The sequence below is a fragment of the Urtica dioica genome, chromosome 5, assembly GCF_054948205.1.
Source record: "Urtica dioica subsp. dioica isolate 48M chromosome 5, U.dioica_male_clone48M_v1_H2, whole genome shotgun sequence".
Classification (NCBI taxonomy): domain Eukaryota; kingdom Viridiplantae; phylum Streptophyta; class Magnoliopsida; order Rosales; family Urticaceae; genus Urtica; species Urtica dioica.
Window position 1 is genome coordinate 3,343,744 of NC_142760.1, and position 27,780 is coordinate 3,371,523.

At 35.4% G+C, this 27,780-nt stretch overlaps 3 protein-coding genes across 9 annotated transcripts; 1 reads left to right on the plus strand and 2 right to left on the minus strand.

Annotated features, from left to right (window-relative positions):
- Positions 1-2,381: 2,381 nt before the first annotated feature.
- On the minus strand, positions 2,382-6,663 carry LOC149394860 (uncharacterized). Of its 6 annotated transcripts, none has more exons than XR_016297171.1 (16): positions 6,471-6,663; positions 6,359-6,387; positions 6,172-6,283; positions 5,991-6,088; positions 5,813-5,909; positions 5,634-5,723; positions 5,430-5,492; positions 5,277-5,351; positions 4,982-5,047; positions 4,812-4,889; positions 4,100-4,210; positions 3,931-4,008; positions 3,696-3,815; positions 3,257-3,331; positions 3,166-3,193; positions 2,382-2,655 (listed from the first exon to the last, which is right to left on the minus strand). XR_016297171.1 is itself a non-coding variant. In XM_089615644.1 (16 exons), the coding sequence occupies exons 1-16, from the start codon at positions 6,501-6,503 to the stop codon at positions 2,647-2,649; spliced, it is 1,131 nt and encodes a 376-aa protein (XP_089471770.1). In that variant the 5' UTR covers positions 6,504-6,663; the 3' UTR covers positions 2,382-2,646. The 6 variants fall into 6 exon arrangements, 4 of the variants coding, with proteins under 4 accessions (XP_089471770.1, XP_089471769.1, XP_089471768.1 ...); XR_016297172.1 differs by having other exon boundaries at positions 3,166-3,202; XM_089615644.1 differs by having other exon boundaries at positions 3,288-3,331.
- A 9,324-nt stretch (positions 6,664-15,987) lies between these two features.
- On the plus strand, positions 15,988-22,047 carry ATKRS-1 (lysyl-tRNA synthetase 1). Of its 2 annotated transcripts, none has more exons than XM_089614894.1 (17): positions 15,988-16,152; positions 16,294-16,369; positions 17,016-17,078; positions 17,197-17,362; positions 17,509-17,602; positions 17,912-17,997; positions 18,392-18,510; positions 18,581-18,643; positions 19,441-19,566; positions 19,661-19,943; positions 20,011-20,107; positions 20,196-20,352; positions 20,526-20,669; positions 20,788-20,856; positions 21,355-21,498; positions 21,584-21,626; positions 21,716-22,047. In XM_089614894.1, the coding sequence occupies exons 1-17, from the start codon at positions 16,070-16,072 to the stop codon at positions 21,733-21,735; spliced, it is 1,833 nt and encodes a 610-aa protein (XP_089471020.1). In that variant the 5' UTR covers positions 15,988-16,069; the 3' UTR covers positions 21,736-22,047. The 2 variants fall into 2 exon arrangements, with proteins under 2 accessions (XP_089471020.1, XP_089471021.1); XM_089614895.1 differs by having other exon boundaries at positions 21,722-22,047.
- Positions 22,048-22,351: 304 nt separating this feature from the next.
- On the minus strand, positions 22,352-24,110 carry YLS8 (mRNA splicing factor, thioredoxin-like U5 snRNP). Its single transcript, XM_089614896.1, has 3 exons — positions 23,979-24,110; positions 23,711-23,858; positions 22,352-22,961 (listed from the first exon to the last, which is right to left on the minus strand). Exons 2-3 carry the CDS (start codon positions 23,828-23,830, stop codon positions 22,653-22,655), a joined length of 429 nt encoding a protein of 142 aa, XP_089471022.1. The 5' UTR covers positions 23,831-23,858; positions 23,979-24,110; the 3' UTR covers positions 22,352-22,652.
- Positions 24,111-27,780: the final 3,670 nt, after the last annotated feature.

The following is a 27,780-nucleotide window of genomic DNA, read 5'->3' on the forward strand; positions in this document are numbered from 1 at the left end:
TGGGGTAATCTCGTCACCTGGAGAAGCAAGAAACAAACTGTTGTTCTCGAAGCAGTGCAGAAGCCGAACTCAGGTCGCTAGCTAATGAAGTTTGCGAAGGCTTATGGTTGAATCGGATACTGAACGACCTCAAGATCAAGCTCGAGAGTCCTATTAAGTTCCTGTGTGATAATCAAGCTGCGCTAAGTATTGCAAAGAATCCAGTTCATCATGACTGGACTAAGCATATTGATATCGATCGCCACTTTATCGGTGAAAAGATAGATTCAAATATTACTAAAATGGAGTATATTTCGACTCGTCATCAAGTGGCTGATATCCTCACCGAGCCTTTCCATCGAGCTAGTTTTTCCGAGCTGTGTAACAAGCTTGATCTTCTCAATATTTACCATCAAGCTTGAAGAGGAGTGTTGAAATTTAGCTCGTCTTCCCAACCAGACCGACCACGCTGTCACGACCTCGGAATCACCACCAACGTTTGGACTTTAATATCGAAAGTTGTGTGTATTTATTACTTTGTATTTTCTGATGTAAGTGTTGAGAGTATTCTAATTTAATTCTTCTCTTTTTTCTGTAACTCTATATATACTGGTAAATTCACAATTCATAATAACAAGTAGAATATATTCTCAAATTTCGAAACTCTATATGTCTCTTATGATTATCTCTCTCAATTTTTATAAATAGTCATTCATTAGCAAACAGATTAAGTCCTTATGATCAAGATTGTACAAAACACTAACACTAACATGTTAGCTTAATTGGACACTACTATAAGGTTGAGAGAGTTTGAAAGCAAGGGACTAAGGGACCAAGGTTTTCCTTCGAACGTGTTACTCAACGACTAAGTGACTTTCTAATAGTGGAAAGATCTCTAAGATTAGTGAATGGTCAATTTTAGAGAAAACTAGGATAAAATCTAGTGTTCTTTTGCATCTTGGACATTGGTCAGTTTTAGAACGAATTAGGATAAAATCTAATGTTCTTTTACATCTTCTTGTCACTTGAGAGTTACATGTACTACTTCCATTTTAAGTTATCTCTAATTGGTTTAAGAGAGTAGTGTTACCAATGACAAAATATGGAAGGGACACTAAAATTGGTGTTCTTCGAAATTAGAATTAAATGTTGGAACTGAAATTAGCTTTCCCGCCATGAAAAATGTCCTACAAAATGTGTTAAAAGTAAGGATTGAGATATCACGAAATTTGGTGGGTTTTCGCAAGAAGTCGAGAACTAATTAGTTAGAAACTGTGATTTACCGCAAAAAAACGCGCTAAAATAAATTATAATATCATTCGTGCCTATAGTCCACATTTTAGATAGTAATTATTACTGGTGTCCCAAAATGTGAAAAATTAAGGGTCTAATATATGAGATAGTAATTATTTCTGGTGTCCCAAAATGTGGAAAAATATTCTTATTTGTACTACTTTGAGAAAATAAATAAATTTTGATAGTAATGAATGATGCAATATATGAGATATTATTCATTTGAGTTTTGCATCATAATTAAGGGAATTGGGCAAACTAGCAACGTAACCTTTTCGAAACGTGGTATTTAAGATCTAGCCCACGTTTGGTAAATTTTGTAATCTAGCCATTTACTGAAATTTACGACTATGAAATATCGAATATACCCTTGTGTGGTTTAAATGACTGAAAATAAAATAGTAGCTAACGTTTGAGTCCTACTAATAAGAAAGTCAACAACATCATTAGACTTAGTACACGCTTGGATTCAAATTTGAATATTTAAAAGGAAAATCATTAATGAATATAATATAAGAAACAAATTAAATATTGATTAAAATAAGTAACTTGTGAATCGTTAATTTTTATTTATGCGTGTAATAAATAAACGAAAATAAACCAAAATAAATAGGCGAGATATTCAGCCGACTTTTAAACAAAAATAAACATGTAAATTGTTAAATGACTAATAAAAGCCATGTCATCAATTGTGGCTATGTTTGAAACTTAGCTGAAACGTTGGCTAGATTGCATTTTCCACGTTTGAAGTGGCTTAGTCTATATAATTTTTCTAATCGTAAACAGTATTCTTATTCTTAGCCAGCAAAAATTGCGTCTCGCACATGACTTTATGCTCGATTGAAATACTTTTATTTCTGGTAGAAGCCTTTGATTTACCACAAGTCCATAACTAAATCATAAAAATACCAAAAATGACTATTTGTTAAAGTTATTTTAAGAACTTAATAAGTTTTTTTATAAGCTTATAAAGAGATATTTACCCTTTTTTTAATCATTTCCCTCTTTATGCATGCAACTGGATATAAACTTCTTGATTTTCGTTTCAGAATTTCGACTGTATTTCATAAAGAGAGCATCTGAATGTAATACGTTAGATGTTGTTAATGTAGCAACTAGAAATACAAAACAAATCTTAATCAAAAGGGGCTATAAAGCCTACAAACTAGGAAAAGCTAGATAAATAATTACATTGGCAGTACAGTTAATTGCCTGTTAAATCTCAACATGATATTTCCTCAATCATTCACTACAGAAAAAGTCCACCAAGATTTTTGTGTCTGCAATTCTTCAACATTGCTCTAGAAACCGACTTCAACACATCCTAAAATTGGATGACTTTCCTCATTGTAAATCAGGATTTTGCTAATCTATTTACAGACCCTGAAAATAACAAAAACTTAATCAAACCAGGTAAAACATTGTACAGCATTAGACCCCAGTTTAAAGGCAAAACTATCACAAAGTAGCTATGACAGAAAACACGACAAATAGGCATTAATTTGATCATTCTCGATTTTACCTATCACCATCGATAGACCAATAAACCATTTCGAAATTCAAAACACAAAGAACTAGTATCTTAAGGGGTGATTTTAGAATTATTTGTTAGTATCATTTGAGGATAAATAGATTGAAAGAAAGCTTAGGCTTTTCGGAAATTTCCATGTCCCTCTGATACCACCTGATGAGTAACTTCCATAATTCAATAAAAATTATAAAAATTACAAGATACCCGGAACTCTCACAAAAGCCTAAGCTTCCCGACAATCTATTTTTCCTCCTAAAAAATGAGTATTTCAAGCTTCTATATATAGGCCAACATATTAGTAATTATTCTAAAATCACCCCCTTAACTAAATACTAATTACAAAAAATAAATATGAATTATACCTCAGCTGGTGACGAGACGATGCCATCCCTGTTAGAACTAAAATGGTCATTCAGCCTGCATAAATTCATAATAAGTCTTAAATTTGCTTACAGTGAAAATGAGAACAAGACTGGAGAATCACCCGGGCCTCTCAGATTTAGCAAGATGTTTAGACATAATAGAAGCCTGAAAAAAAAAAAGATAAAAGCAAAAATAAAGCCAAGAGTTTTACTAGGACAAGCCAGAGAAAAACAGCTCAATCCAATGACAAGTTGGATAACAACTTGAGTGCGCGTTCCCCTTCGCAGCAATGCCTATTCAATTTTAAAACTATCGAGAAATTCTAGATACTTATACCCTTGCAGTGTCTATAAAATTAAAAGTGCTAAACAAAGGCTTATCTCAAACTACCGCGTGAGGTATTGATTGCAATCCTCAGCGATTATATCAAAACTTAAGAGCCACCTCGACCATGCACAATTCCAAAAAAAAAAAAAAAAAAAAAAACTCCAATTTTTAATAATAATCACATAAATAAAAAGTTCTAAACCTGTTCTTGAATGATGCTCCTCGCCTCAACAAGCTGAGCTTCAAGCTCAAGTTCCCTTTCGGTTGCTTCAGAAGTAACTTCCGCTCCTTTCTGAGCATCTTGCAACTGACCCATCCGCTCCTTTTTGAAAGTTAACCAGTAAAACAATAAAACGTACCAATACAGAAAAAGTTCATTAGTCAACTACAGAATCCACTAGATAGATGAACATCTTCCTGATGAAAAAACAAACTACCTTAATCGAAGCAATCTTAGTTCGGAGACTTTCTTCTATTTGGTCTCTAGCCATGTGGAAAGGCAGGTCAAGGACATCCTGAAATAGTAAAACTTCATAGTCAAAACTAATAGTAGAGATGCAAGGGCTGAACGATGATATACAATTGAAAAAAAAAATGATAACATACCGTTCTACCACCAAATGGAGAATGTCCAGCATCGGTTTCGAGTCCGTCGTTTGAAGCTGAAGATTGTTTAGACAACCCATTTGGGGCGTTTATGAAATCGCGCATGTCCACCTGAAGGATTACTCAGCCATAAACCACTTGGTTAGAACTCAAAAGAAAACTATCTACTTGCTAATTTTAGACTCTGTAGTTTGTATCTTGCTTCAATCCAACTGAAGCTTTCTTTCCCTTCCTTATTATTGTATTTATTTATTTTCTTCTAAAACAAAGAGATGCACATCACAAAACGACAACAGTAATAAGTTATAGAAGCACAAGGGAATAACCATTCATGAGCGACAGAAACAAGTTTTGAAGAATCTTTTCAGACTGAATCATATAAGTACAGAAAAAGCACAAAGAGACGTGAGAATCCAACTGAATAGCTTTTACGATCAAGCATAGCTACTCTTCTAAATTAATATGGCTAGTTACATAGGAGACCTATCCTCAGCAGATCCATTCATTAGGCTACAGAGCATACAACAAGAACTGAGTTCTCAGGATAGCAATGGAAAATGAAAATTTAATAGTATAGACTAGGAAAATAAAAATTAGTGTTAAAAAAAAAGCCAAAAAAAAAGAAGCCACAAATTGTAAAAGCAGAATTAAAAAAAAAAATGTCATACTGAAATTCAACGAAGGAACAAGCCATTCAATACGGAAGCGTTACCTGCATCGACCGTAACAGTGTCTTTAAGTCGGAATTTTCTTGCTGCAATTCTTGATTTTTGGCTTCATATGCATCCACCTAAGATCAAATACACGGGTCAAGTTAGTCATACAACAATGAACAAGTCAACCTATGATAAAAGCACAGTTATGAAAAAGATTATCTCATACAATTTTTTTATAAAAATCATTGTCAGTCTTCTTTCCATTCCATGTTCCACGCTGACGGCCTTCTTTCTACACACACACACACACCAAGCCAATAAAATAAATCATCTCCAAATGAACTACATGAAATCGAAGTTATAAGACCATTATTTAGGCCTATCTAACGGTAGTAGAGAGCAATCCCAAAAATTTGCGCATCAGAATCCAAGCTAAAGCTTGCAACATGAACTATTTTACCAGAATAATTAAATGTTACAGTCGAATAGATGAAAGTAAATAAACTGAAGGCTAATACTACCTGAAGCAAATTCATAATTTCCATGCCCGATCTAGATTCCTTCTTCTTCTCCATTAATACTTGATTTAACTTCTCCTGCAACACAAACTCTAAATTTAAATCTTCATAGTTATTCTCTCTGAGGGCTTAGCCTACAAATAGCAGATAAACTACCTGCAATTTTATGTATTCTTTTTCCTTTTTCTTCGTCTCATGTATTTGCTGAGTCCTTACTTGCTTCAGAAACATTGGCATCTAATATTAGTATTAAAGTATATATACATATATATATACATATATATACATATATATATATATATATATATATATATAAATCCAACAGAGATCTAAATGAAACATAAACTAAAAGGTCGGCACCTGATTACCAATGACCATTCTTTGAAACTCATCTCTCTCTTGTTGAAGTTTTTCAATCTGGGATTTGAAAGCTGCACTGGACTTGGCTTCCTAAAACACAATCCAAAAACAATTTAGCAGAACATACAAAAGGAATCCCATTTCAAACAGCAAAACTAAAATAAGCAAAGCCTCTTAACCGTTCTCGTAATCGTTGCTATCTCTCTATCTTTTACTTGTAACTGTCCCTCAAGCCTCTCAACTTTAGCTTCTAGTCTTGTAATGTCCGACAACAGTCTATAACATTGAAAGACGAACAATGAAAAAAAAAAAAAAAAACAGTACAACGGAAGAAAAAATATCTGAAAATAACTATACCTTTGTCTCTGATCATTCGCAGAGTCTCGGAATTCAACATCTCGCTGTCTCTGCTGAATCAAAGCGTATATGCAGTTGCAGGTACGCGCAATTGAAACCTAAAAAGAAAAAAAAAAACTCAACACGGTCGAATCGGAATGGAAAGGCGTTGGATCGGAATCAACCAACCAAAAAAACGTACTGGATCGCTGGCAAAGAGATCGAGCGAGGCCGGGAAACCGAAAGTGACGAGCGACTGATTCAAATACTTGAGGCAATGCTCCAAGTTTCCGACATCTGCAAAGGCGTATTCTCTGAAGACAAACAAAAACGGATTAAATCAATCAATGAAAGTGCAAAACCCTAGCTATTAGAGAGAACTAACTCACCCCATCGTGAAGCTAGACTGAGATGAAAGCTGTGAAGAAGAAGAAGAAGAAGAATAAGAAACAGCGGAGAGTCTGAGAGGAAATGTATAGAAGAATAGTAGAATAGGCTTACTCTGAGATCGAAGTCTGCCTCGGTCCCTGCCATTGTCGAGAGTTCTTTATCTTCTTCCTCAAAAGAAGAAAGAAAACAAAAATGCGAGAGAGGCAATGCAATGGTATGAGTGTCCGTACTGTTCTCTCTCTCTCTCTCTCTCTCTTCGCTAACTTACTCACATCACATTCATGCATACAGATCTGAACGAGCGGTGATTATTTTGAAAATTGAATTTCACTTCACTTCTCTTCTTTTTCTTTTTCTTTCTTTTTACTTTTTGCCGGGAGTTTTATTATTTCGTTAATGAAATTGATCTTACTGCGAACCTTTATTTTCACATTCTAGTTGAAATTTCTGTTTTAATGATTATAATTAGGGGTGGTAATGAAAACCGCTAAACCGAATAATCCGATCATCCAAATCAAACCGCACTCTTTTTAAAATCGTCTCATTAAAATTCGATGAAGTTTAGGTTGTAACCAATCAAATCGCAACTGTTTCGGGTTGGTTTGATTTTTTTATAGTCGTGAGATTTGGTTGAACCAAATTACCCGATAGTGTTAATCCTTTAATTTTTTTAAGATTGTAAATATTTTTATATGTACTATTGTTAAAAATATATCATTTTTTAATAATATTATAATTAAATAAAAAAAATACTCAATATTATACTTTATTATTTGCGAATACATGAAGATTTGATAATTAAAAATAGAGCTTTGTAGATTTGTAGTTAAAACTAAACTATAAAATGGGATGTATGCAACATATGCAAACTAATAAGAAAATAGCCAATGAAAATTATATTTGACTTAAATATCACTCCGGCGGAATTCTACAGTAGTAGACAAGATTTTTCATCCAACACAAAGGGATGAAGTTTTGATGAAAATATGGATTTTTGAAGTTTTGATGAAAAAAAAAATTGTATGAGAGAGAAAAAGTGATGAATCACTGTATGAAAAAAAAAACGGTTGGAATGGCAAAATGGAAAATTTAAATGGCTTATTCAAGTGACACCTCATCTGTTTGACTATTTTTTTTATAAGTTTTCAAACGTTGACTATATCTCAAACGTGATATTTGGAATGGCCTAGTAAGTTACAAATTTCTTAAAAATATGCGTATGATTTTCATTCGAGTTATAAAGTCATTTGTCGAGAATTAAAATTCGAAAAAACCAACCCGATTATTTTTTTGTTGGTTTGGTTTGTTTTACCTTTCAATTGGGTTGGTTTGAGTTTTAAAACTAAAAAATTAGTTGTAGCGGTTCGGATTGATAGCGCATGAAAAAACCGATTAACTCAAACCCGATTACACCCCTAATTAGAATTTTGCTATCTAAAAAATGTTGGAATTTCGGCAGGATTGAAACTTAATTAATAATTTATTCGGGTTAATTTACCAATGAAGAAATCAAGAGCATCACCTCACTATAATAATCATTTGTTTTATTTTATTTGTATGTCGTGTAATCCACTCTATTTATTTGGGGTTTTATTTTCATGAATTTAGAGAGTTTATTTTATTTAATTAGTGGATATGTTTTCATTCAATTCTTGGTATTATGACCCATTGAATTAGAATATGTAAGGTTTGTGTCTAGACGTTATTATCTAGACTATATATAACTGTGTGTAAGCTCTAGATGAGCATCTTGGAAAATATATGAAAAAGTGTTTTTGTGTGATTAGAGAGGATTCTCTTAATTTTAGAAGTTATCAAGAATTTGTGCTCGAGTTTTTGTGACGTTCGTCCGATTTATCAACGAAAATTACGCAATTCATTGTGACATCATTCAATCCATCCTAATTCGAAAGCTTCGTCTATACCCGAACTTTTTGATATATTGTCCGCTCAAAATTTGAACTCCGACGAGTTCATATCAAGTGGTATAAGAGTTTAGTTCTATCAAAGTTAACTTTGAGTTCTATTTTTATTTCTTTCATTTTAGTTTTTACTTTTATTTTCTTCTTCTCAGCATTTGGATTTCAGATGTCTTCTCAAAGGCATTGTTGGTTCACTTTTCGTGCCTGTAGATTCATCATCCTCGAAGAAGTCATCATACGACCTCCCGCACCACCAGAACTTCCACCACCACGAACTCCTAACCTGTCAGTCGCGAGAAGACAATCAAAGTATGCGCTCCGCCAATATCTTGATGAGTCTGGGAGCGATGACCAAGGCGAATACCGACTGCATCGACAAGACTATTAACGCTGATACATCGGCGAAGACAATCGCCACACCAAAATGATGACAAGACGATGAGCGGGGGACGGAAAGAAGCTACGGCTGATATCAAAATCAAGACGAACTAACCCATGTCCGAGTGAAGGTGCCTCCATTCCATGGGAAGAATGATCTCGAAGCCTACCTCGATTGGGAGCAAAAATTCGATATGATTTTTGAGGACCGACGTTGTTTCTGAGGTAAGCAAAGCCTACCTTGATGTTGTTTCCGATTGGGAGCAAAGTCGATAATAACGGTTTCATAGTGGAAATAAAGGGTTTGAGTGGAGGTCTCACTTTATTTTGAAAGGATTTTAGAAATATCAGAATTGTGGGATTTTCAAATGGGCATAACGATGCCAGGGTAGTCGAGGAGGACGGTAGAAGCTAGCGCTTCACCGGCTTCTACAGAAATCCAGAAACTCATCTTCGGCGTCACTCTTGGGATCTTCTACGGAGGCTGAATACACCGAGTTTAGAAACGTGGCTGGTTGGAGGAGACTTTAATGAACTCTTGCACGTACATGAGAAGAGATGGGGCATAGAAACAGATGGAGGAGTTTCGGGATTTACGTGGCAAAGAAAGAACAATGATGGGCAAATTTTGTAGCGTTTGGATCGCTGCTTAACTAACCCTAGATGGATGGAGGAGTGGCCACTCGCTCAAGTCACACACCTACCTCTCCGAGGGTACGATCACCGATCCCTTCTTCTTGAGTCCACGGGAGACCAGAACACAAAAGCAAGGCAACGAGGTTCGAAAAGAAGTTTCAGGTTTGATGAAGCTCGGAGCAATGAGGCAAAGTGTGGAGCTATAGTGGAAGAAGCTTTGGAGAAAGATAGAAACAACCTGATTATGTCTCGGCTCGCTCGTTGATGTCACCTACTAAGTCAATGGTGTCAGGGAAGACTAGCAGATCTCCAGCAACGAATTGGTATACAGACACTACTACCAATATAGGCATCGGGTGCGACGAAAGTCGCACCCGATGCCCAGAATGTCGCACCCGAAAGTTTTTCGGGTGCGACTTTAGACATTGTCGCACCCAATAGTCCGTCGCTATAGGTTTCGGGTGCGACATGTCGCACCCGAAGTCGCACTTATTTGGCTTAAGAAAATATCAAAAAACGAGTATTAGGTGCGACATGTCGCACCTAATACTTTATTATAATTTAAAAAAATTACAAATTAGAATATGGAACAGTGAAACTACGATGGTGTCGAGCCGCTCCGCCACCGGGTTCTTCTTCTGGGTCTGCCGTGAAGAGGATGTTGGGGCCGTTTCGCCGCGGCCCAAACGTCCAAATCTTCTTCAGTAGCTTCGGCCATTGTCGCCGGCATTTCTCTGTCCGGTCCTTGTCGTCCTCGTTCTCCGACGTGATGTCGATCTCGATGAGGTCTCCAAGGACGCCGAGCTCGCAAAGCACGTCTAGCGCCGATGCCAAATTAAGAGAAAGAGGCTGAGGCTGAGGCTGAGGTCTCCGCGGAGCAAGGTCGTCGTCAGAGAAAGGGAAAGAGAAAGAGAGTAAGATAGACTGAAATAGAGTGAGATATAGAGAAATAGAGAGTGAGAGTCACTTACAATGGCGGCGAGGAGGAGAGGCGATATCGAGCATGTTTGTCGCGCAGAGGTACAAAGAGAGAGAATGGAGTGGTGAAAATGAAGAAGAAGAAGAAGAAATAGAGTTATTTTATAATTTTAACCTAATACTTTCAGGTGCGACATGTCGCACCTGTTGCTCATATTAGGTGCGACATGTCGCACCGGATACTAAAAAAAAAGAGGGATTTTAAGCCCGCCTAAATTTTTTAAAACTTTTAGGTGCGACATTTGTCGCACCTGATAGTATTAGGTGCGACATTCGTCGCACCTGATATTATCCCGTGCGATATTTTTATATCCGGTGCGACAATGTCGCACCGAATACCACTAAACATTAGCGAAATTTTTAGTCATTTGGAGGACTATCTGGTGCGACATGTCGCACCTAATATGTGTTTAGGTGCGACATGTCGCACCTAATACCTATCCGCACCAAATATGTGAATTTGTAGTAGTGAGAACGGTTTGGTTCAAAGATGGGGACCGTAACCGAAGTAATTCCATAAGAAAGTGCCTCAATGACATAAGAAGCATGCTATCAAATGGTTGTTTGATGAAGCTGGAGGCTGGAAATCGGACACCATCGGAATGACAAGAGTCATTACCGACTAATTCACCGAACTGTTCACGACCACAGATGTCTTGCCCAAGTCCGCCTTGACAACCTCTTGCCCTTCCCCGGATGCCACACTTACTTCAAGACCTCTCGAAGCCTCATCTCGGTCAACGCTCTCGGAAGCACTTCCAACCGGTCACTCAGCATGTTCTCCACCTGGACTCGATATAGTGCCCGGGCCCAATCCCTCGGCAAGTTCTCCACCCGAACCCGACATAGTGCCCGGGGTCCATCGGCATGTTCTTCACCCGGACCTGACATAGTGCCCGGGCTCGGTCTCAAAGGCATGTTCTCCACCCAGTCCTTGTTGTCAATGGTGCCCACAAGAAGAGTTGTAATCTTTATATTCTACATTTGATGTAATAAAGTCTCATGAAGACTCTTGCTTGTAATTGCTTATTCATTAATAAAAAGTTGAAACGTTCATTCAATCTTCCTTGTTTGAAGCTTTATGATAAAACCTTAGTCTTTAGTCCATAAACAAACTAAACAACTTACGAAGAGACAAATGTAGATTTGCATGAACAAACTCTTCGTAGTTTGCTTAAAACGATATATTCGCAATCTAAGGGTCAAAGGACTATTGACCTCCGTATGATTGTTAGAAGAATCTATGATGTCTGGTTATGAGGCATTGAGAGTTGGAGACTCTATAGTTCTTCTAGGTATCTTCCGAAGGTACTGAATTGACCAGTGCACTTCTAGAGACAAGATAAGAACAAACCATTTAACCTCTTATGTCTCGAAGTCACTACGTATGAATTGCATCGTGCTTACCTTAATCCTGAAATGAGACATGTCATTTCACACCTTAGTATTCTCATTTGAGAAAGTCAGAGTTTGGACTCACTATGTGATTCCGAACAAGGCCTATTGGTGAGGTACTAAGTTGTGAGAATGTCATGAGTAACTTTGTGAAGTTCTCATAGATATGGAATTCATGTACAAGATTGCTGAAATGCAATGTATATCACCTCATGCTTTGTTCCTTGGAGTGTGAATAAATGAACTGGCCAGTGTCCAAATTGAGTCTTGACTCTTTTGGATGAAACAATGTGACTTGTTAGCTCCTCGTCAATGCATTGTTTCTAACTTATTCACAAGCGACAAAGGAGTTGAGGAAATAACAGCTAGAAGGGTAAAATGGTAATTTTGTAAATCCCGACTAGCTGATGATATTCATGAAGGGTAAACACTGATAATATTATGTGGATCCACTCATTACAATTAGGTTGAATTCTTGAGTAGAAAATAAATTCATTTGAACCGAGAGATTTTCAGTGTCAACTCTTTAGTGGAGTCAGTTGACATTAAGCTAAACTTGGAAAAGGTTTGTGAACTTTTGAGTCCAAGTATTTTAGCTCAAGCTTTGTTCATTTGGATCCATGAGGTCACTGTCACGAATCACATCGAACATGAATAGTTAAACTGGAAGCTAAGTCAAAACAAGAACGAAAATTGTCAAAATGGTATTTTTGTCTTTTGAGACATAGGATGAAATGAATGTCAATAAATTTTTTGACATTGTCATTTGATGACAAGTAACACTCGGCCATAATATGATTAATTGGGCCTTGTGGATTAATTTCATTTCATAAGAATTATATTGAAAATTCTTAATGAGCCTTTTTCATGTTGTCATGAACAAAATGGAAAAGCTTCTAGAAACCCCTTCTAGATGGTGATAGGCGCCCATAATACCCAAAGAAAGAGAGAATATTTTGTGCATAAATGTATCATGATACTTGCCAAAAGAAAAGAGGAAACAAATTTCCCAATGTGGGAAACTATATGGGCGGCCAAGACAAGCAAAGAAGAGGAAACAAATTAGGAAACAAATCCCTTATGGGAAAGGAAATGTTGGGCGCATATGGAGATAATGGGCAATAAGAGATTGCTCATGAATGCTTGGAAAAAAGAGGAAACTCCCATTTCTAAGGCTAACCCTTCTCCTATAAATAGGGTCCTCATTCTCATTGTTTTCTCATTCCACATAAGTTAGAGATTGAGAGCCTCTCTCTCTAGAACTTGTGGCCGCCCCTCTCCTCTCTCTCTCTAGTCAATTTCGTTTTATTGTTTTGGCACCTAGGTCCTCATTTGACCTAGAGTTTAGCTCTGCGACTTCAAGACTCGTTCTTAAGTCGTAGTGTTTAAAAGTGTCCACTCACTAATTCATTTTATTTCGAGTGATTTAGTGATAGAAACTTTCGTGGTTGCTCGAGGTGCCGAGGAAAGAAAGAGAGACGTGCTGCGAGGGAGACGAGCGTTGCAACTTTCCAAAAGCTTCTCAAAGTTCAAGCTTCAAGAAAGGTTAGTAAACTTATATGCTCATAATAGTTTTTATTTATATGTACTTGCTCTTTGTCTAGGTTAGTAAAAACCGTTTTTACTTGAAATTTTTTTTTTTAAAATTCTGCCGCTTAACGAAGCGTTAAACTTTTTCTTAAACCTTAGATCCATTCCAACAGTCCCAACATAATGCCCTGTTCTGGCATGTAAGTTATCCCCTCGGACCCAGCGTGGTGCCCGAGTCCAGTACCTCGACAAGACCTCCATTCGGACTTGGCGTGACGCCCAGGCCCAGTCTCTGGGAATTTCACCGAGCTAAACTCGCCTCCTTAGTTGGGATGGTCGTTTGGCTCACCACCACTCGTCCCAAGCTCTCCACCAAGCCATTTCATTGCTCTGGAATGAAGACTTCACCAAGCACTCCCATGGACAAGTTTGCATCTTCACCAAGCTCATCCAAATGATCCACATTCAAGTCTACATCCAATATCACCTTCCCACCAAACTAACTTTCACTCAACACAAAATGGTGGGATGGACTCTCACCTTGATAGTTTGAAAGAGCAAAGTTTTGAAGATTTTTCTCTATGCGTAGAGGAACGTCGGCTAAAGAGAGATGATAAAAGAAAAAAAGAAAAGGTATCCTAGCTATCTAGCTCCCTAAGAGCTTGTTTTTGTTGGTGATTATGCACCCATATAACCATGCGGAAAAATAATTACACTAACAAGAGCTAATTAAAATTGGTTATATGTAACAAGATCTAGATTTAATTTTATTAATATAAGCATGAGAGCAATATCAAGCAACCGAATTTAAACAGAAGAGTCATAAGGAAAAACTTACGGGTTTCTCCTTAGCTAAGAATCTTCAATGCGTTCTTTAAGCTTTCGATTCGAGTTCCTCCGACTCCTTCTTCAAGCTTTATCTTCCACGATCAGATCTACGGGAATGGCTTTTGTACTCTCATTGTATGGTACTCAGAAGATGACACTATAGTATTCCGAAGCGTAATCTCCGAGACGAATAAAAAGATAGTGTGGGCATAGTCTGAATCTCACTACGACTCTGATTTATGACTTTAGATCGTACCGTGTTTATGAGAATGAAATCACGGAATTTCCGAGGGAGAGGGAGATAGAGAGAATTTCATCCAACATAGAGTGTGATGGGCGAAATTTTGCTCATGCAATTGTGTCATTTTTGCTTTCTCTTAGACCCCTATTTATAGTAGTAGAAATGAGATATTCTATGAAGATCCTAGAGATATTTAATTCTCATTTATTCTTTCATATTTTGTAGTTAATCATGAACCATTGGATCTTGACTACAAATCCTACTTTTTCCTCTCATCCATCAGATCATAATGTAGGATATTTATTTTCTTATTTTTCTCCTATATTTAAAGAATCTTTGGACCAAAACCGCAACTTTCACGATTAAAATTAATGAGCAATAAGGTCAGTAGCCCAATAATTCACAAAAGAAGTTGTTGCAATTAGTCAATCTCATAAACTCTTAAAGCAATGATTGAAATGCCAACAACCGATTTCGTGTCGATGGCCTCAAAAAAGAAAATTGCGGTGGCCGATGAGAATTACGACGAAAAAAATATGGAAATTTGAAAATATTGTGCCGACGGAAATTTCTAGAAAACACGGAAATGCCAACGGAAATAATGTTGCATAATTTTTAATACAACAAATAAAATCCATACTTCTGACACGTAACAAAATTAGTTTCAAACACACACGTAATAAGTTTAAACTCCAAATTCAAGTCTCCAACACACGTAATAAGTTCACACATCATAAGAAAAACATAAACAAAAGTCCAAAACACGTAATAAGTTCAAAAACAAATATAAGTTCAAAACGCATACTAAGTTCAACATAGATAAAAGACTCAATAGTAGGTTGAGTGACGGTGAAGTTGATATAAACCCCTGGTTAGTGCTTGGAGATCACAGTAGTCAGCCCATTAAAATAAATTCGGATTCTATCAAAATAACAAGAAATTCTAACTTTGAAATCTAAATCTCAAACATGAAATAAATTCGGGTTCTATCAAAAACAACAATAAATTCTAATTTTGAAATCTAAGTCTCAAATATCAAATAAATTTGGATTCTATTAAAAAAATTTGAGAAAAACATATGTGAACCACACAACATAAATACACATCTTCCATTCAGCAAGATTTTTCCAAAAAAATCAAAACAATTCGATTTCGTCACAAACTCAAACTGTCAGCACAAAACATCGTGAATAACACGGGAACGTCGCTGAAATTACCAAGAAATGACGGATGGCGTCGAAATAATGTGGGCACGGTCGAAATGACGAGGATACGTCGCTAATTTGCAAAGATAAGGTTTCCAAATGACATTCAGAGCGAAACGACATGGAAATTGCGACGAATTTCCACGACAAAACGACGACATAAAGTGGTGAAATGACCAAAATGTCATTTTTGTACCGGAATCCAAAAAATAACGCAATTTCGACGAAAATTTCCCGCAATACCTTGAAATTTTAATTCTTGCTTTTAAAATTCTAACTAAAGTTTTATTTCATTAAAAAAAAATAGCTCACCAGATTTGTATCCACACTAAATTAATTTACTAAATAATAAATTTAATCAATTAAAAAATAAATTTAATCATTTTAAAAAATAGTTTAAATTTCATTTAAGTTACTCTTTAGTTAAATTAATTAATATAAGACTATTTTTTTTTAATAAAATAAAACTTTAGTTTATAATCCTAAACATATACGTAGACTAGTTGCAACAAATCTTTAAAAATTAATCCGGAAATAACCCTAAAAACCGGGCCTTCATTTCATTCCCTTACTCGTATTTCAGAAGACCCGGTGACGATGGAGGGTTCCGTGGACGAAGCGGCTAAATCCATATCGGAAATGTCTGTCGATTCTTCCTCCGTCGACGTCAAGAGCAAAAAGTAAGCCACGCCAAACACCATTTCCTTTTTTTTTTTTTTTTTTTTTTTTTCCTGTCGTTTGGTCGCCGAGAAAGGAAGTGAATTTTCGAAGTTTACGATTGCGACTTTACCAACGCCTTCTTTTTAATTCCTCTTCTTCAGTGCGCTCAAGAGAGAAATGAAGATGAAGCAGAAGGAGGAAGAGAGGAAGCGAAAAGAAGAGGAAAAGGCGAAAAAGGTACAACACTATTTTACTGTATTCAGCGAGTAACGTTCTCGGTGTTTTATTCCATCTTTTTTTAGCCCTGAAGCAATAGAAATAGTTTGTTTCGGACCAGAATCGGTGTAATGTGGGAATTGCTTTCGTACAGAGTATATTCAGAAATGGTTTATCTTTGAGCTTCTCGCTTCAGTAAAATGATGAAATATATAGACTTTTTTTTTTTTTTTTTTTTTTTTTTTTGAGAAGGGCACACAGTGAAATATCGAACACCCTACTAACGCACACATATATGATATATTCTCTCTAATTTTTTTTTTTAAGTAAAAACTGTCTAGACTAGTTGTTCTTGTTTGGGGGGATAAACTAAATGAATATTTCACTTCATTCGACTTGAGAAACAGTTGTGGATTTTTTTTACATTAAGGTAAATTAGTGCTGGTAATAGTATATTAGTAACTAAAGGTGATTCATTTATTTTCCTTTCGGAATAGCGAGGAAAATATTAATACCCATCAGCAGCCACATAATGTTCTCTCCTCATTTTCTGACAATTTCACTTGAAATTTCATCAACTTCCTAACAAAATGGAATATAATTATTTGCTCTCAAAGTTTTATAAATTTTCTTCTTATAATTCAAGATCCGTTGTTTTTGTTTTTAGGCTGTCGCCACGGCAAGTAACGAGGGTAAGAAAGCTGTCGATGATGAAGACATGGATCCAACGGTAAGAATGTGATCTTTCTTCTAAACCTTGTTGGCATAAAATGCTTAATAATGCCCTAATTTACCTTATTATAACTAATATTCTCTCTCTCTCTCTCTCTCTCTCTCTCTGGCTATAGCAATACCTTGCAAACAGGAAAAAATATATTGAAGGTCTGAAGGGCAAGAATCTGAATCCGTACCCCCATAAGTTCTTTGTTTCCATGTCGATTCTCGAATACATAAGTGCGTATGAAGGCTTGGGAAATGGCGATCACAAGGAAGATGCCTCGGTGTCTCTGGCTGGTAATGCGAATTCTGAGACATGGATAATATTTTATAATAATTTGAAGTTGTCGAAATATTGCCTCAGTACTCACGAGATCACTTTTACTCCTGAACCAATGTTCTTGGTTTTTATTGATTTAGAAGTTTTTTCTTTCTTATTAAAGGTCGAATAATGAGCAAACGCGCATCATCGTCAATGCTGTTCTTTTACGACTTGCACGGGGGTGGTGCTAAAGTTCAAGTTATGGCTGATGCGAGGTAATTTGTTTCCATTTTTATTTTTATTTTTAATTTTTTTTTTACTCGACTATGGGGAAAATAATTTCTCTACACTCGAGTGAACGCATTTCTGGAATAAAGATGGTGTTTTATTTCTGCAAAATTTAATATTTTTTTATCGGCTCCATTGCGTCTGTTCCTTATAAACGTGTTTTAACTTTTGTTTGAAGAACCTGAATTGCTCCCTGTTTCTTGGAATGGTATTTTTTTTGTTTTTACTTTAAGAATCCTTCTTCCACTTCTTATCTTGTGTAATTTTGTAACTTTTGAAACTTCCCATTAATGTAGCAAGTCAGACTTGGGCGAAGCTGGATTTTCTCAGTTTCATTCCAATGTCAAACGTGGTGACATTGTTGGTATCACTGGATTTCCAGGTTTGTGCTATAGACTCCAGTCATAATCCTTGATTTGATAGAATATTTAATTAATTAATCACATTAATAGAAATAAACTTAAATAATCTGATTTTAGCCTGGTTCGCTTAATCGATAGACTAGTCATCTTAGAGATCTGCTGAGATTTCCAGGTTGATGTACCAAGTAAAATGTGAAGAACTAAGATATGTGGCAAACCTAAAAGAATAAATGCATATGTTAAATTGCTAGGTAATACAGAAATTCCAATATGAAAGGCTCAAACAATCTTAATAGGTAGTGTGGTAGATCAAAGCCAAAATCAGTTACTCAGACATCGAGTTATGACTCAAAATGCTTCGATTTTTTGATGGTTCATGGTATAATTGTTTATATATTCTGAATTGATTTTCAGGGAAAACTAAAAGAGGGGAACTGAGTATTTTTCCTAAATCATTCATTGTGTTGTCCCATTGCCTGCATATGATGCCAAGGCAAAAGTCTGGTCCTGGTTCAGAGAGTAACAATTTGAAGGTAAATAAATGTTGTGTTTCTCTTATTTTATTTTACTTAGGTTCTTTACTCCGATGCTGTAACTGTGCAGAAACCTGAGGCGTGGGTACCTGGAACTACCAGGAATCCCGAGGCATATACTCTTAAAGATCAGGTACGAATTGGCCACTCTTTATGTTATTTTTGCATTTGTAGTTGTGAAATGTTTCTTGTTCCATATTTCTTACCGCCTTTATCATTTCTTCCTCATTATTATAAGATAAATGGGAATATGTGCAAAAAGTTTTAGGGTCCAGTACGTTAGAAATTTTCAAATAGCCAATGTTTCGTTAATTTTTTGTAAATAGCCACGTAAATCTATTTACGCTATCAAAATGATAAAAAAAACACAGAGTAAATTTCTAGTAAATATGTGTAAATAACGTTGGCTACGTCATATTTTTGGCTATTTATGAAACATTTTGACTATTTACGAAAAATTTACAAAATGTTGGCTAAAACGCAAACGCTTATTTTATGTGGCTTATATCGCTAAATTTCTGAAAGTTTAATGGCGATTGTGGGTACGAGTACTTAGTCGGGTCTTAAAACTTAAAGTAAATGAAAGCAGGGCCCTGTTTTTGTTTTGGAGTTTCGAGTCTGCATTGCCTTTTGGGTTTGCGTACTGGATTGGCATTGGATTCAGGGGCTTTGCTTTTCTCGTCTCTCCTTTTTGTGTAATTATGGCTTTTGCCTTCGTCAATATAAGTAGTTATAGTTTCACACAAAAAAAAAAAAAGTGCTCGATGAGTGAGGATCAAACCTGAGATCAGATGTTTGCTGTCAGTTCCATTTTTTTTTTTTGTTCTTTCTGCCACTTTCTATAATTCCTCTCTCAGTTGTAGTTACACTTTCACAGTCACGTCTCTCTCTCTCTCTCTACTAATTTGATTTATATCGCCGCTCTTGTAGGAGACTCGGTACAGACAGCGCTATCTAGACTTGATGTTGAATTCCGAGGTTCGGAATATATTCAAGACTAGATCCAAGGTCATTCAGTATATCAGAAGGTTCCTTGATAACCTTGATTTTTTGGAGGTCAGTTCTGCAAGCTCTATTACTTCCCCGTGTTTATATTATTACTGTGAATATTCTTACAATTTACTGTTTCCTTGACGGACTTTTTCATCAGGTTGAAACTCCGATGATGAACATGATCGCCGGAGGAGCAGCTGCTCGGCCTTTCGTGACTCATCACAACGACCTAAACATGAGACTCTTCATGCGAATCGCCCCAGAGCTCTATCTTAAGGAGCTAGTTGTCGGTGGATTGGATCGTGTCTATGAGATCGGCAAGCAATTTAGGAACGAGGGAATAGATTTGACGCATAACCCCGAATTCACCACCTGCGAATTCTACATGGCTTACGCGGACTACAATGATTTGATGGATTTAACCGAGAAGCTGTTAAGTGGTAAGGCTTGAGATTTTCTTTCAACAATGCAAGAGTAGTGAGCTAACAAATCTTCGTCTTTGTATAGGAATGGTCAAAGAACTTACTGGTGGATATAAAATCAAGTATCATTCGAATGGGCTCGATAACGACCCTATAGAGATAGATTTCACTCCTCCCTTCAGGTTTAGTATAATCTCTCTGCTCTTGAATTGAATGTTTATTACATCTTACTGATCTGCGTAACACGTCTTTTGATTTTCATCACCGCAGAAGGATTGATATGATTGAGGAATTAGAGAAAATGGCAAATCTTAATATACCAAAGGATCTCAATGGAGATGAAGCAAATAAATACCTGAGGGAGGCTTGTAAGAAGTATGAAATCAAATGTCCCCCTCCCGAGACAACAACGCGGTTGTTAGATAAGGTTCACCACTTTTTTTTTTTTTTTTTTACATATATACCCCTTTGTCGAGATTAAATGCCCGAATAAGATCAGGATGATGTTTTTGCATATGAAAAAAGTAATTTCTAGCCTTGATGTGTGATATATGATGATATTGACTTGGGGTTTTATCATCTTCTGTTATCCTGTGTCAGCTCGTGGGTCACTTTTTGGAAGAAACATGCGTAGACCCAGCTTTCATTATTAACCACCCAGAGATAATGAGTCCGTTGGCAAAATATCACAGATCCAGAGAATACCTGACCGAACGCTTTGAATTGTTCATTAACAAGCACGAAGTATGATGCTCTTCCAACCTCATGTTTGTTTTTTTCTCTTGTTAATTCTCCGTTTATTTACGAGCATAGAGTTTGAAACAGTGTTTTACACAGTTACTGATAATCTTCTTCACCGCAGCTCTGCAATGCATACACCGAGTTGAATGACCCTTTGGTACAACGCCTCCGTTTCGCTGAACAATTGAAGGTATGTATAGTATTGTTAAAAAAAAAAAAAAAAAAAAAAATCCAATCAGGTGCCTTTTCTCGTTCGTACAACTTCCAAAGTTCAACTTGATGTCCAAGTTGAAAGCAAAAATAACATTATACTAAATTTGGCACAAGATACATTTATTGATTACCAATGATATAATAGCATGAAAAGTAGAATTCTCAATTTGCGTAAAAAAAAAAAGAAAAAAAAAATAGCCATATGCTTAAAATTTCATATTTTGGTAAAATGTTCCATTGGAGATGCTTTATACCAAACATGGTAAAATGTTCCATTGGAGATGGTTTATACCAAACATGAGATACATATAGCAAATGTTTAGATTTTATATTTGCAACTTTTCAACATATAAAAATTCATTGGAGTGCACTATTTAGAAATGTACGTCAAATTGTACGTACTTTAACCTATGTACGTTGAAGATGCTCGTATATTCTTGTTTGGATTCTCAAGTACTTGTTGGGTTTAATTCAGGATCGGCAATCGGGCGACGATGAAGCTATGGCCTTCGATGAAACATTTTGCACTGCTCTCGAGTACGGATTACCTCCCACTGGTGGCTGGGGACTGGGCATTGACCGACTCGCCATGATATTGACCGATTCTCAGAACATTAAGGTTTGTTTGGTTCTCATGGAATTAACGATTTTAGACGCTCGCTCGCTGTCACTAACTTTTTTATTTTTTCCACTTGTGATCGCAGGAAGTACTACTATTTCCCGCCATGAAACCCGACGAAATTAAAGGTTTTTTTTTTTTTTTTTTTTTAATTTTCTTTGAAACTTTTATAATAATTACATGCTTGGATTGATGATCATGTTTCGTGTTCCGACAGCTGCAGCAGGAGAAGCTTGAAGATTTTTGGAGTTTGCTGAGTTCTGATAAGAAAATTCGGCGTGAAAATTCTTCTGGAAAGACCTCTGTTCGTTTCGCATTGAGTGACCTTGATCGGCTGTTTTTTTTTTTTTTAAATATTGTTAGCTATTTATAATACTGTTTAAATATAATATATTTTGATTAATGAATGTCAAACCGTGCATTTATTGCTTGCTAAAAGTTCCACACACTTCACTGGCATAGCTTATAAGCAATGCTTGCAAAACAAATTTTACAAGCACTAAAAGGTTTTTTTGAAGAATTAGTTAATTTCGAAGTTGATTTACTCTTCCCAAATGTCAACACAAATACACACATTTCCACAGCTATAGAGGTGCTATAGCTTACTTATCGGTAATTTGTGACTTAGAAAACCTCATTGTTAAAATATAATATATTTATATATTGCTTTTTAAAAATAATAAAAAAAAGAGAAAATTAACAGTCAATTTTTCATTTTTGGCTAAGGTATGTGAAATACCTTATTCTAATCGTCAAAACGTCAGTCGACGAAATTCCAAAAATTTCATGGAAAAATCATCGGGATTTCACATAAATTTCCGTTGAAAAATCGGCAAAAATTTCATATCAACTCTTGAAAAAAAAAATTTGGCATTCCATTGCTCGTCAACATCTTCGTAAACCATCGGCCAAATCTACCACAACCAGCATTTTAATCCTTCGGTATTTATTACCGAGCCAAAGCTAAAGTTTCATACACAGTACTATATCACAAGCAGCAATGCATACAAAAAAGTACACAGTTTACACATATCACAAATGTTTTTTTCTTCTTCAAATAATCAGCTACTTCGAATTGATTACTTAAGCAAAGAACCTAGGCTTTTCATCGCTCTCTCTTCTCGAGAAACCAAACCCCACAGGCTCGGAAAAACTCAGTAGCGGTATTTGGTGGAGTAATCCTTGGGAGCGATGACAAGACCGCGACCCTTACGAGCCCCGCGATAGACGGTCTCGACGATGTCGATGAACTCTTGCTTGTCCTTGAGAGCCCAGTTGATCTTGTTGTTGTTTCCGGTGCCGAGATCGATCATTATGTGCTTGTTCCTGAAGAAGAACATCACCGTCGACGGGTCGTAAAGCTCGTACATCGTGTTGAAATCGGGAACCTCACTGATGTCAACGAGGTAAATCACCGCAAAGTTCTTCAGAGTCTCTGCAACCGAAGCCAGAACTTCGTCCATCTGTCGTTCATAATACGAAACCCCATTAAAAAGATTTTCAGCGGATAGCGAAGTTAAACTTAATTCGATTGAAAAACATCACAGAAAATGCCCTTTGAAATGGTGGGAGAAAAGAAAGGCGAAAAAAAATCTCGAATTTTTTTTCCTTTGTCTTAATTTGATTGAGAACTGTATAACTAAAACTACTAACAGGATTTCGTTTTCCTCTCAAAATAATGCAGAAAATAAACAATTACAGGGCGGAAAAAAAATTCACACACGTGAAAGATTTTACATTTCCAAACTATAATGAGTGTGATTTCTTTTCATTCTCGCTTTCAAATTTTCTTCGTACAGATTACTTCTTTCACTCAGATTTTTCTGGAGCCAAACACGCTAAAGGATTTCGATTTCTGTTCAAATTTCAGGTTTTTCTCTTGATAATTTCCAGGTTCCAAACACAGCCTAAGAGTTGGACAAATATCACGACCAAAACACACTGCACAGGCCAGAAAAATTAAATAGAAATATCCAAAAACCAAATCTTGATGAACAGAATTCATCAGACGAATTATCTGGTCCTGTTTACATACTCATATCTTATAACTAAAGGATGATATTAATAAGAGCAAAAAATCAAGCAACACTCATTCCTAGGAGCAGAGATTTTAGGGCAAAACCTTCCTAATTATATCATAAATCCCTATTTTGACAATAAAGATACATAGATATAGATATATATGTGATTGAGAAGAGAAGCGTGAATATACCTGCATACAGGTCTCGTCCCAGTCATGGCCGAATCGGATGACAACGAGACGCTCTTCCTCGGCGAGGATCGATTGATCGACGGCCCATCCAGAGTGAAGATGTGGGAGCAAGTACGACATCGAAATTTACCTTTTGAATTCAACGGACCTGAAAAGGGAAAATCGACAAGATATCATCAACAGCGATTCATTTCACACAGACAAGGTATATCCAATACTCAAATCCCTAATTTCGAATCAGAGAAAATCGACGGAACTGGAATCTTACCTCGGAGAAGAACGGTGGAATCGGAGAAGCTCGACCTTCGTTTACAGAGTAGAAGCTACGGAATTCGCTAACTTTTGGATTCTTGCGTACATAGGCTTGCAAGCCTTTGCAAACTAGTTGGGGTTTTTACTTTCTGACATTAAAAGACATTTGTGCCCTTCTTGAGTTCGCAAAAATGGAGGTTTTTTTTTTTTTTTTTAAATTTTTTTTTAAATTTTTTTTTTAGTTACATGGCATACTTATATATTTATATTATAAAAATGTTAATAATTAACCAAGTGACTCATCTATTCACGTAGATAGAAGAGTCAAACCCCCGCCACGTGGCGCTTCCAATATGTGACACGTGGCGGTCCATTTTTACATCTTTTTTTTTTTGTCTATTCCTTTGCTTTTAACTCTTTTTTTTTTTTACTTTTTGTTATATATTTTTTTCTTTTCTTTCCCCCGGCCTTTATTATTTTTTTCTCGGCTTTTAAATTTTTTTTCCCCTCTCATCAATATATTTTGTATCTTTTTTATTTATATTTTTTTTCTATATATTTTGTATAATTTTTTTATGTATATTATAATCATAATTGCTAATATTATATTATATCGATAACATACATTATCCTTTATTTTTTTCCCTCCGTCTTTAATTTTTTTTTCCCTTTCTCATCAATATATTTTTTATATCTTTTTTTATTTATCCATAACATAGTAATAAGAGGCAATGCCTCTTCAACTTTCATTCTGGTTCCGTCACGTGGTGCTGCCAGGCGGCGATTTAAAATTTTTTTTTTGTCCCCTCTCTCATCAATATATTTTGTATATTTTTTTATTTATATTTTTTTCGCCCTCTTTCATCAATATATTTTGTATAATTTTTTTATGTATATTATAATCATAATTACTAATGCTATATTATACTATATCAATAACATACATTATCCTTTATTTTTTTTTCACGACCTTTAATTTTTTTTTCCCTCTCTCATCAATATATTTTGTATATCTTTTTTATTTATTTTTTTTCTCCCTCTTTCATTAATATATTTTGTATAATTTTTTATGTATATTATAATCATAATTACTAATACTATATGAGATTTGTAAATAACTAGGTCACTTTAAACAGGTAATTTTGGATCTAGCCTATGTTTGACAATTTTTAGGGATATAGCCAAATGGTTTATGTGGCAATAATTAAGGTCTGATTTGCCATTATTTATTAATAAATTCGTCACTTTCTCTCTCCTATTTTTTTTCAAATATTTTTTTTTTGCATCAAAACTTCAAAAATTCGTATCTTTCTCATACGAACTCGAAATTGAGTGATTTCAAATCTTACAAATTCGTGGCGTCGAGATCTTCAAAAATAGACCCAATGTGTTTGATGAAAAATTATGTTTAATGCATCATATTTACATTTCCATTTTTTTTATAATTTCAAAAAATTTCCGTTATTTCCATATTTAAGGTCGATTTTTCTACATTTATGATATTAAACATTATTTTTCATCAAACACAATGGATCTATTTTTGAAGATCTCGGCGTCACGAATCCGTAGGATTTGGAATCACTCAATTTCGAGTTCATATGAGATAGATATGATTTTTTGAAGTTTTTATGTAAAAAAAAAGTGTAGAAAAAAAAAATAGGAGAGAGAAAATGACGAATTTATTAATAAATAAGGGTAAATAAGACCTTAATTATTGCCACATAATCATGTTGGCTATTTCTCTAAAAGTTGTGAAACATAGGCTAAAAACAAATTTCATAGTTTCATTTTGACTATTTCGCTACAATGCCCATACTATATTATACTATACCAATTACATACGTTATTTTGAGTATATGTTATTATATATCTATAACATTGTTAATAAGGAGCAACTTCTTCCCCACATGCATCCTAGGGCCGTCACGTGGCCCCGCCTGACAGCGACACGTGGCTTTTTTTTTTTTTTTTTTTTTTTTTTTTGTTTGTGTGCGCTTCTTCTTCTTCTTTTTTTCAGCTGTCATATTTTTTCCCCTTCTTTCATAAATATATTTTGTATAATTTTTTTTATGTATGTTAATTTTTTTCCTCCCTCTCTTATCAATATATTTTGTATAATTTTTTTTTTGTATATTATAATCATAATTACTAATACTATATTATACTATACCAATAATATATGTTATTTTGAGTATTTTTTTAATATATATTATTATTATTATATATATATTCTTGGAAAAACTATGTGGTATTAATGTTACACGTAGATTTTATATTTTATTGTTTGATGTATAATACACTTTTGCAATTTAACATAACAATATTTATTATTAATATAAATATAAGAATTTTTTTTCTTTCTATTTCTTTATATATATATTTTTTAATTTCTTTTATCAAAATTTAACTTCAACTTTTACTTACCTAAATTTTGTTTGCCCATAATGCTTCTAAGAAATCTGACAGATAAGAAAACATGCAGTATTTTAAAAACTTTTGAATCATAAAAGAGTTTTTTTTCTACTTTTTATTTTTATTTTTTAAACATCATTGACAACGATTTTCTTAGATTTAATTTAATAAAATTAAAAGTCTTCAACTTATTTTATTTTCTTTATTTTTATTTCCCATTTTTTTTTAAGAAAACAATAATAATTTTGCTGACTTGCGGATCGCGCGTTTATTCAACTAGTGTAATGTAAAAGTTGTATATTGTTAATAGTGAGCCAAGTGGCTTAAGAGCGCACGAGGTCTAGGGTTGAATTCTAGATTATCAGTGAGTGAAAATTCTCATACATACACTTCTCGTTCTTATCGAAAAGTGACTTGTGATCCTCCATCACTTGAAAGTTGAAACTTAGCGACGGATCCAAAAAAACTCACCAGAAGAGCATGTGTCGCTCGACCTAAGCCGATCGAGCATGCTGAAAGCGTTGTTGTTGACTGCAAGTGTTATGGGCTTAGCTATAAACAAAGCAAACAAAGTTAATCATGTAATGAAGATATCTACTCAAAAGTATTTTACCATCATAATTCTAAGTGTAGGAATCCAACCTGAATTAATATTGTATATCTGTTGGTGTAGGATCCGACCTACCCACTACAATGCTTTGTTGGCCCAAGTCAAATGCAAATATGATAATGTTGAGTTTAGCTCAGCCCAATTCAACTCGTCCATATAAGCTCACTTCGACACAAGCCCAAGCCTAGCACATTCAAGGTGTCTTCTTTTCTTCAGTCGGATCGAGTCTCAGCCCTCACCACGTCAATTCGGAAGAAACAGTCTTCACTTCGACTTTTCGCCCTCAATAACTCAGTTCAACCAACGAACGAGCTCTAAGATGGTCTCCAGTGCGACCATGCGTCCTCCAGATGGACGATCGGGGCGAGTCGACCTTAGCTATAAATAGACTAGATCTAGACGACGAGACGGGACCTGAATTATCATTATTATTCTCTGTATCCTTAAAACTTGCACTCGCTTCCAGTTGAACTCGTCAATTAGCCGAGCTTAACTCCAGTTGTACTGTTTGATCTCGTGTTCAATAAAATCATCTTTTGCTTACGTTCATTCATTATTTTTTGTTATATTTTAGCTTTGTTCGATTCTTGTACAACGAATTCTTGAGATCCACATAGATATAAATAATACGATACACTAATTATAATCTATAGTTTCGTGATTGTTGAGGGACCAAATCCGACATCAACAATACCCATCACTTATCTTTACCTGGGAGGCTACGCCTACGAGATCACTAGTTTGTTAAGAGGCTTGGCGAGGTAAGAAGAAAGAGGTCGTGTTGGGTATTATTCTC

What these genes read in the sequence shown, in the direction of transcription:
- LOC149394860 (XM_089615642.1), bottom strand. Translation starts at nt 6,503, where the DNA reads ATGGCAGGGACCGAGGCAGACTTCGATCTCAGA. An exon ending in CACTGTTACGGTCGATGCAG is followed by an intron (nt 4,211 to 4,811) that starts GTAACGCTTCCG and finishes GTAATCCTTCAG; the next exon opens with GTGGACATGCGCGATTTCAT. An exon ending in GCTAAATCTGAGAGGCCCGG is followed by an intron (nt 3,221 to 3,287) that starts GTGATTCTCCAG and finishes GAATTTATGCAG; the next exon opens with GCTGAATGACCATTTTAGTT.
- YLS8 (XM_089614896.1), bottom strand. Translation starts at nt 23,830, where the DNA reads ATGTCGTACTTGCTCCCACATCTTCACTCTGGATGGGCCGTCGATCAA. An exon ending in GGGACGAGACCTGTATGCAG is followed by an intron (nt 22,962 to 23,710) that starts GTATATTCACGC and finishes TATGAACGACAG; the next exon opens with ATGGACGAAGTTCTGGCTTC.
- ATKRS-1 (XM_089614894.1), top strand. Translation starts at nt 16,070, where the DNA reads ATGGAGGGTTCCGTGGACGAAGCGGCTAAATCCATATCGGAAATGTCT. An exon ending in AAGAGGAAAAGGCGAAAAAG is followed by an intron (nt 16,370 to 17,015) that starts GTACAACACTAT and finishes TTTTGTTTTTAG; the next exon opens with GCTGTCGCCACGGCAAGTAA. An exon ending in TGTTCATTAACAAGCACGAA is followed by an intron (nt 20,670 to 20,787) that starts GTATGATGCTCT and finishes TCTTCACCGCAG; the next exon opens with CTCTGCAATGCATACACCGA.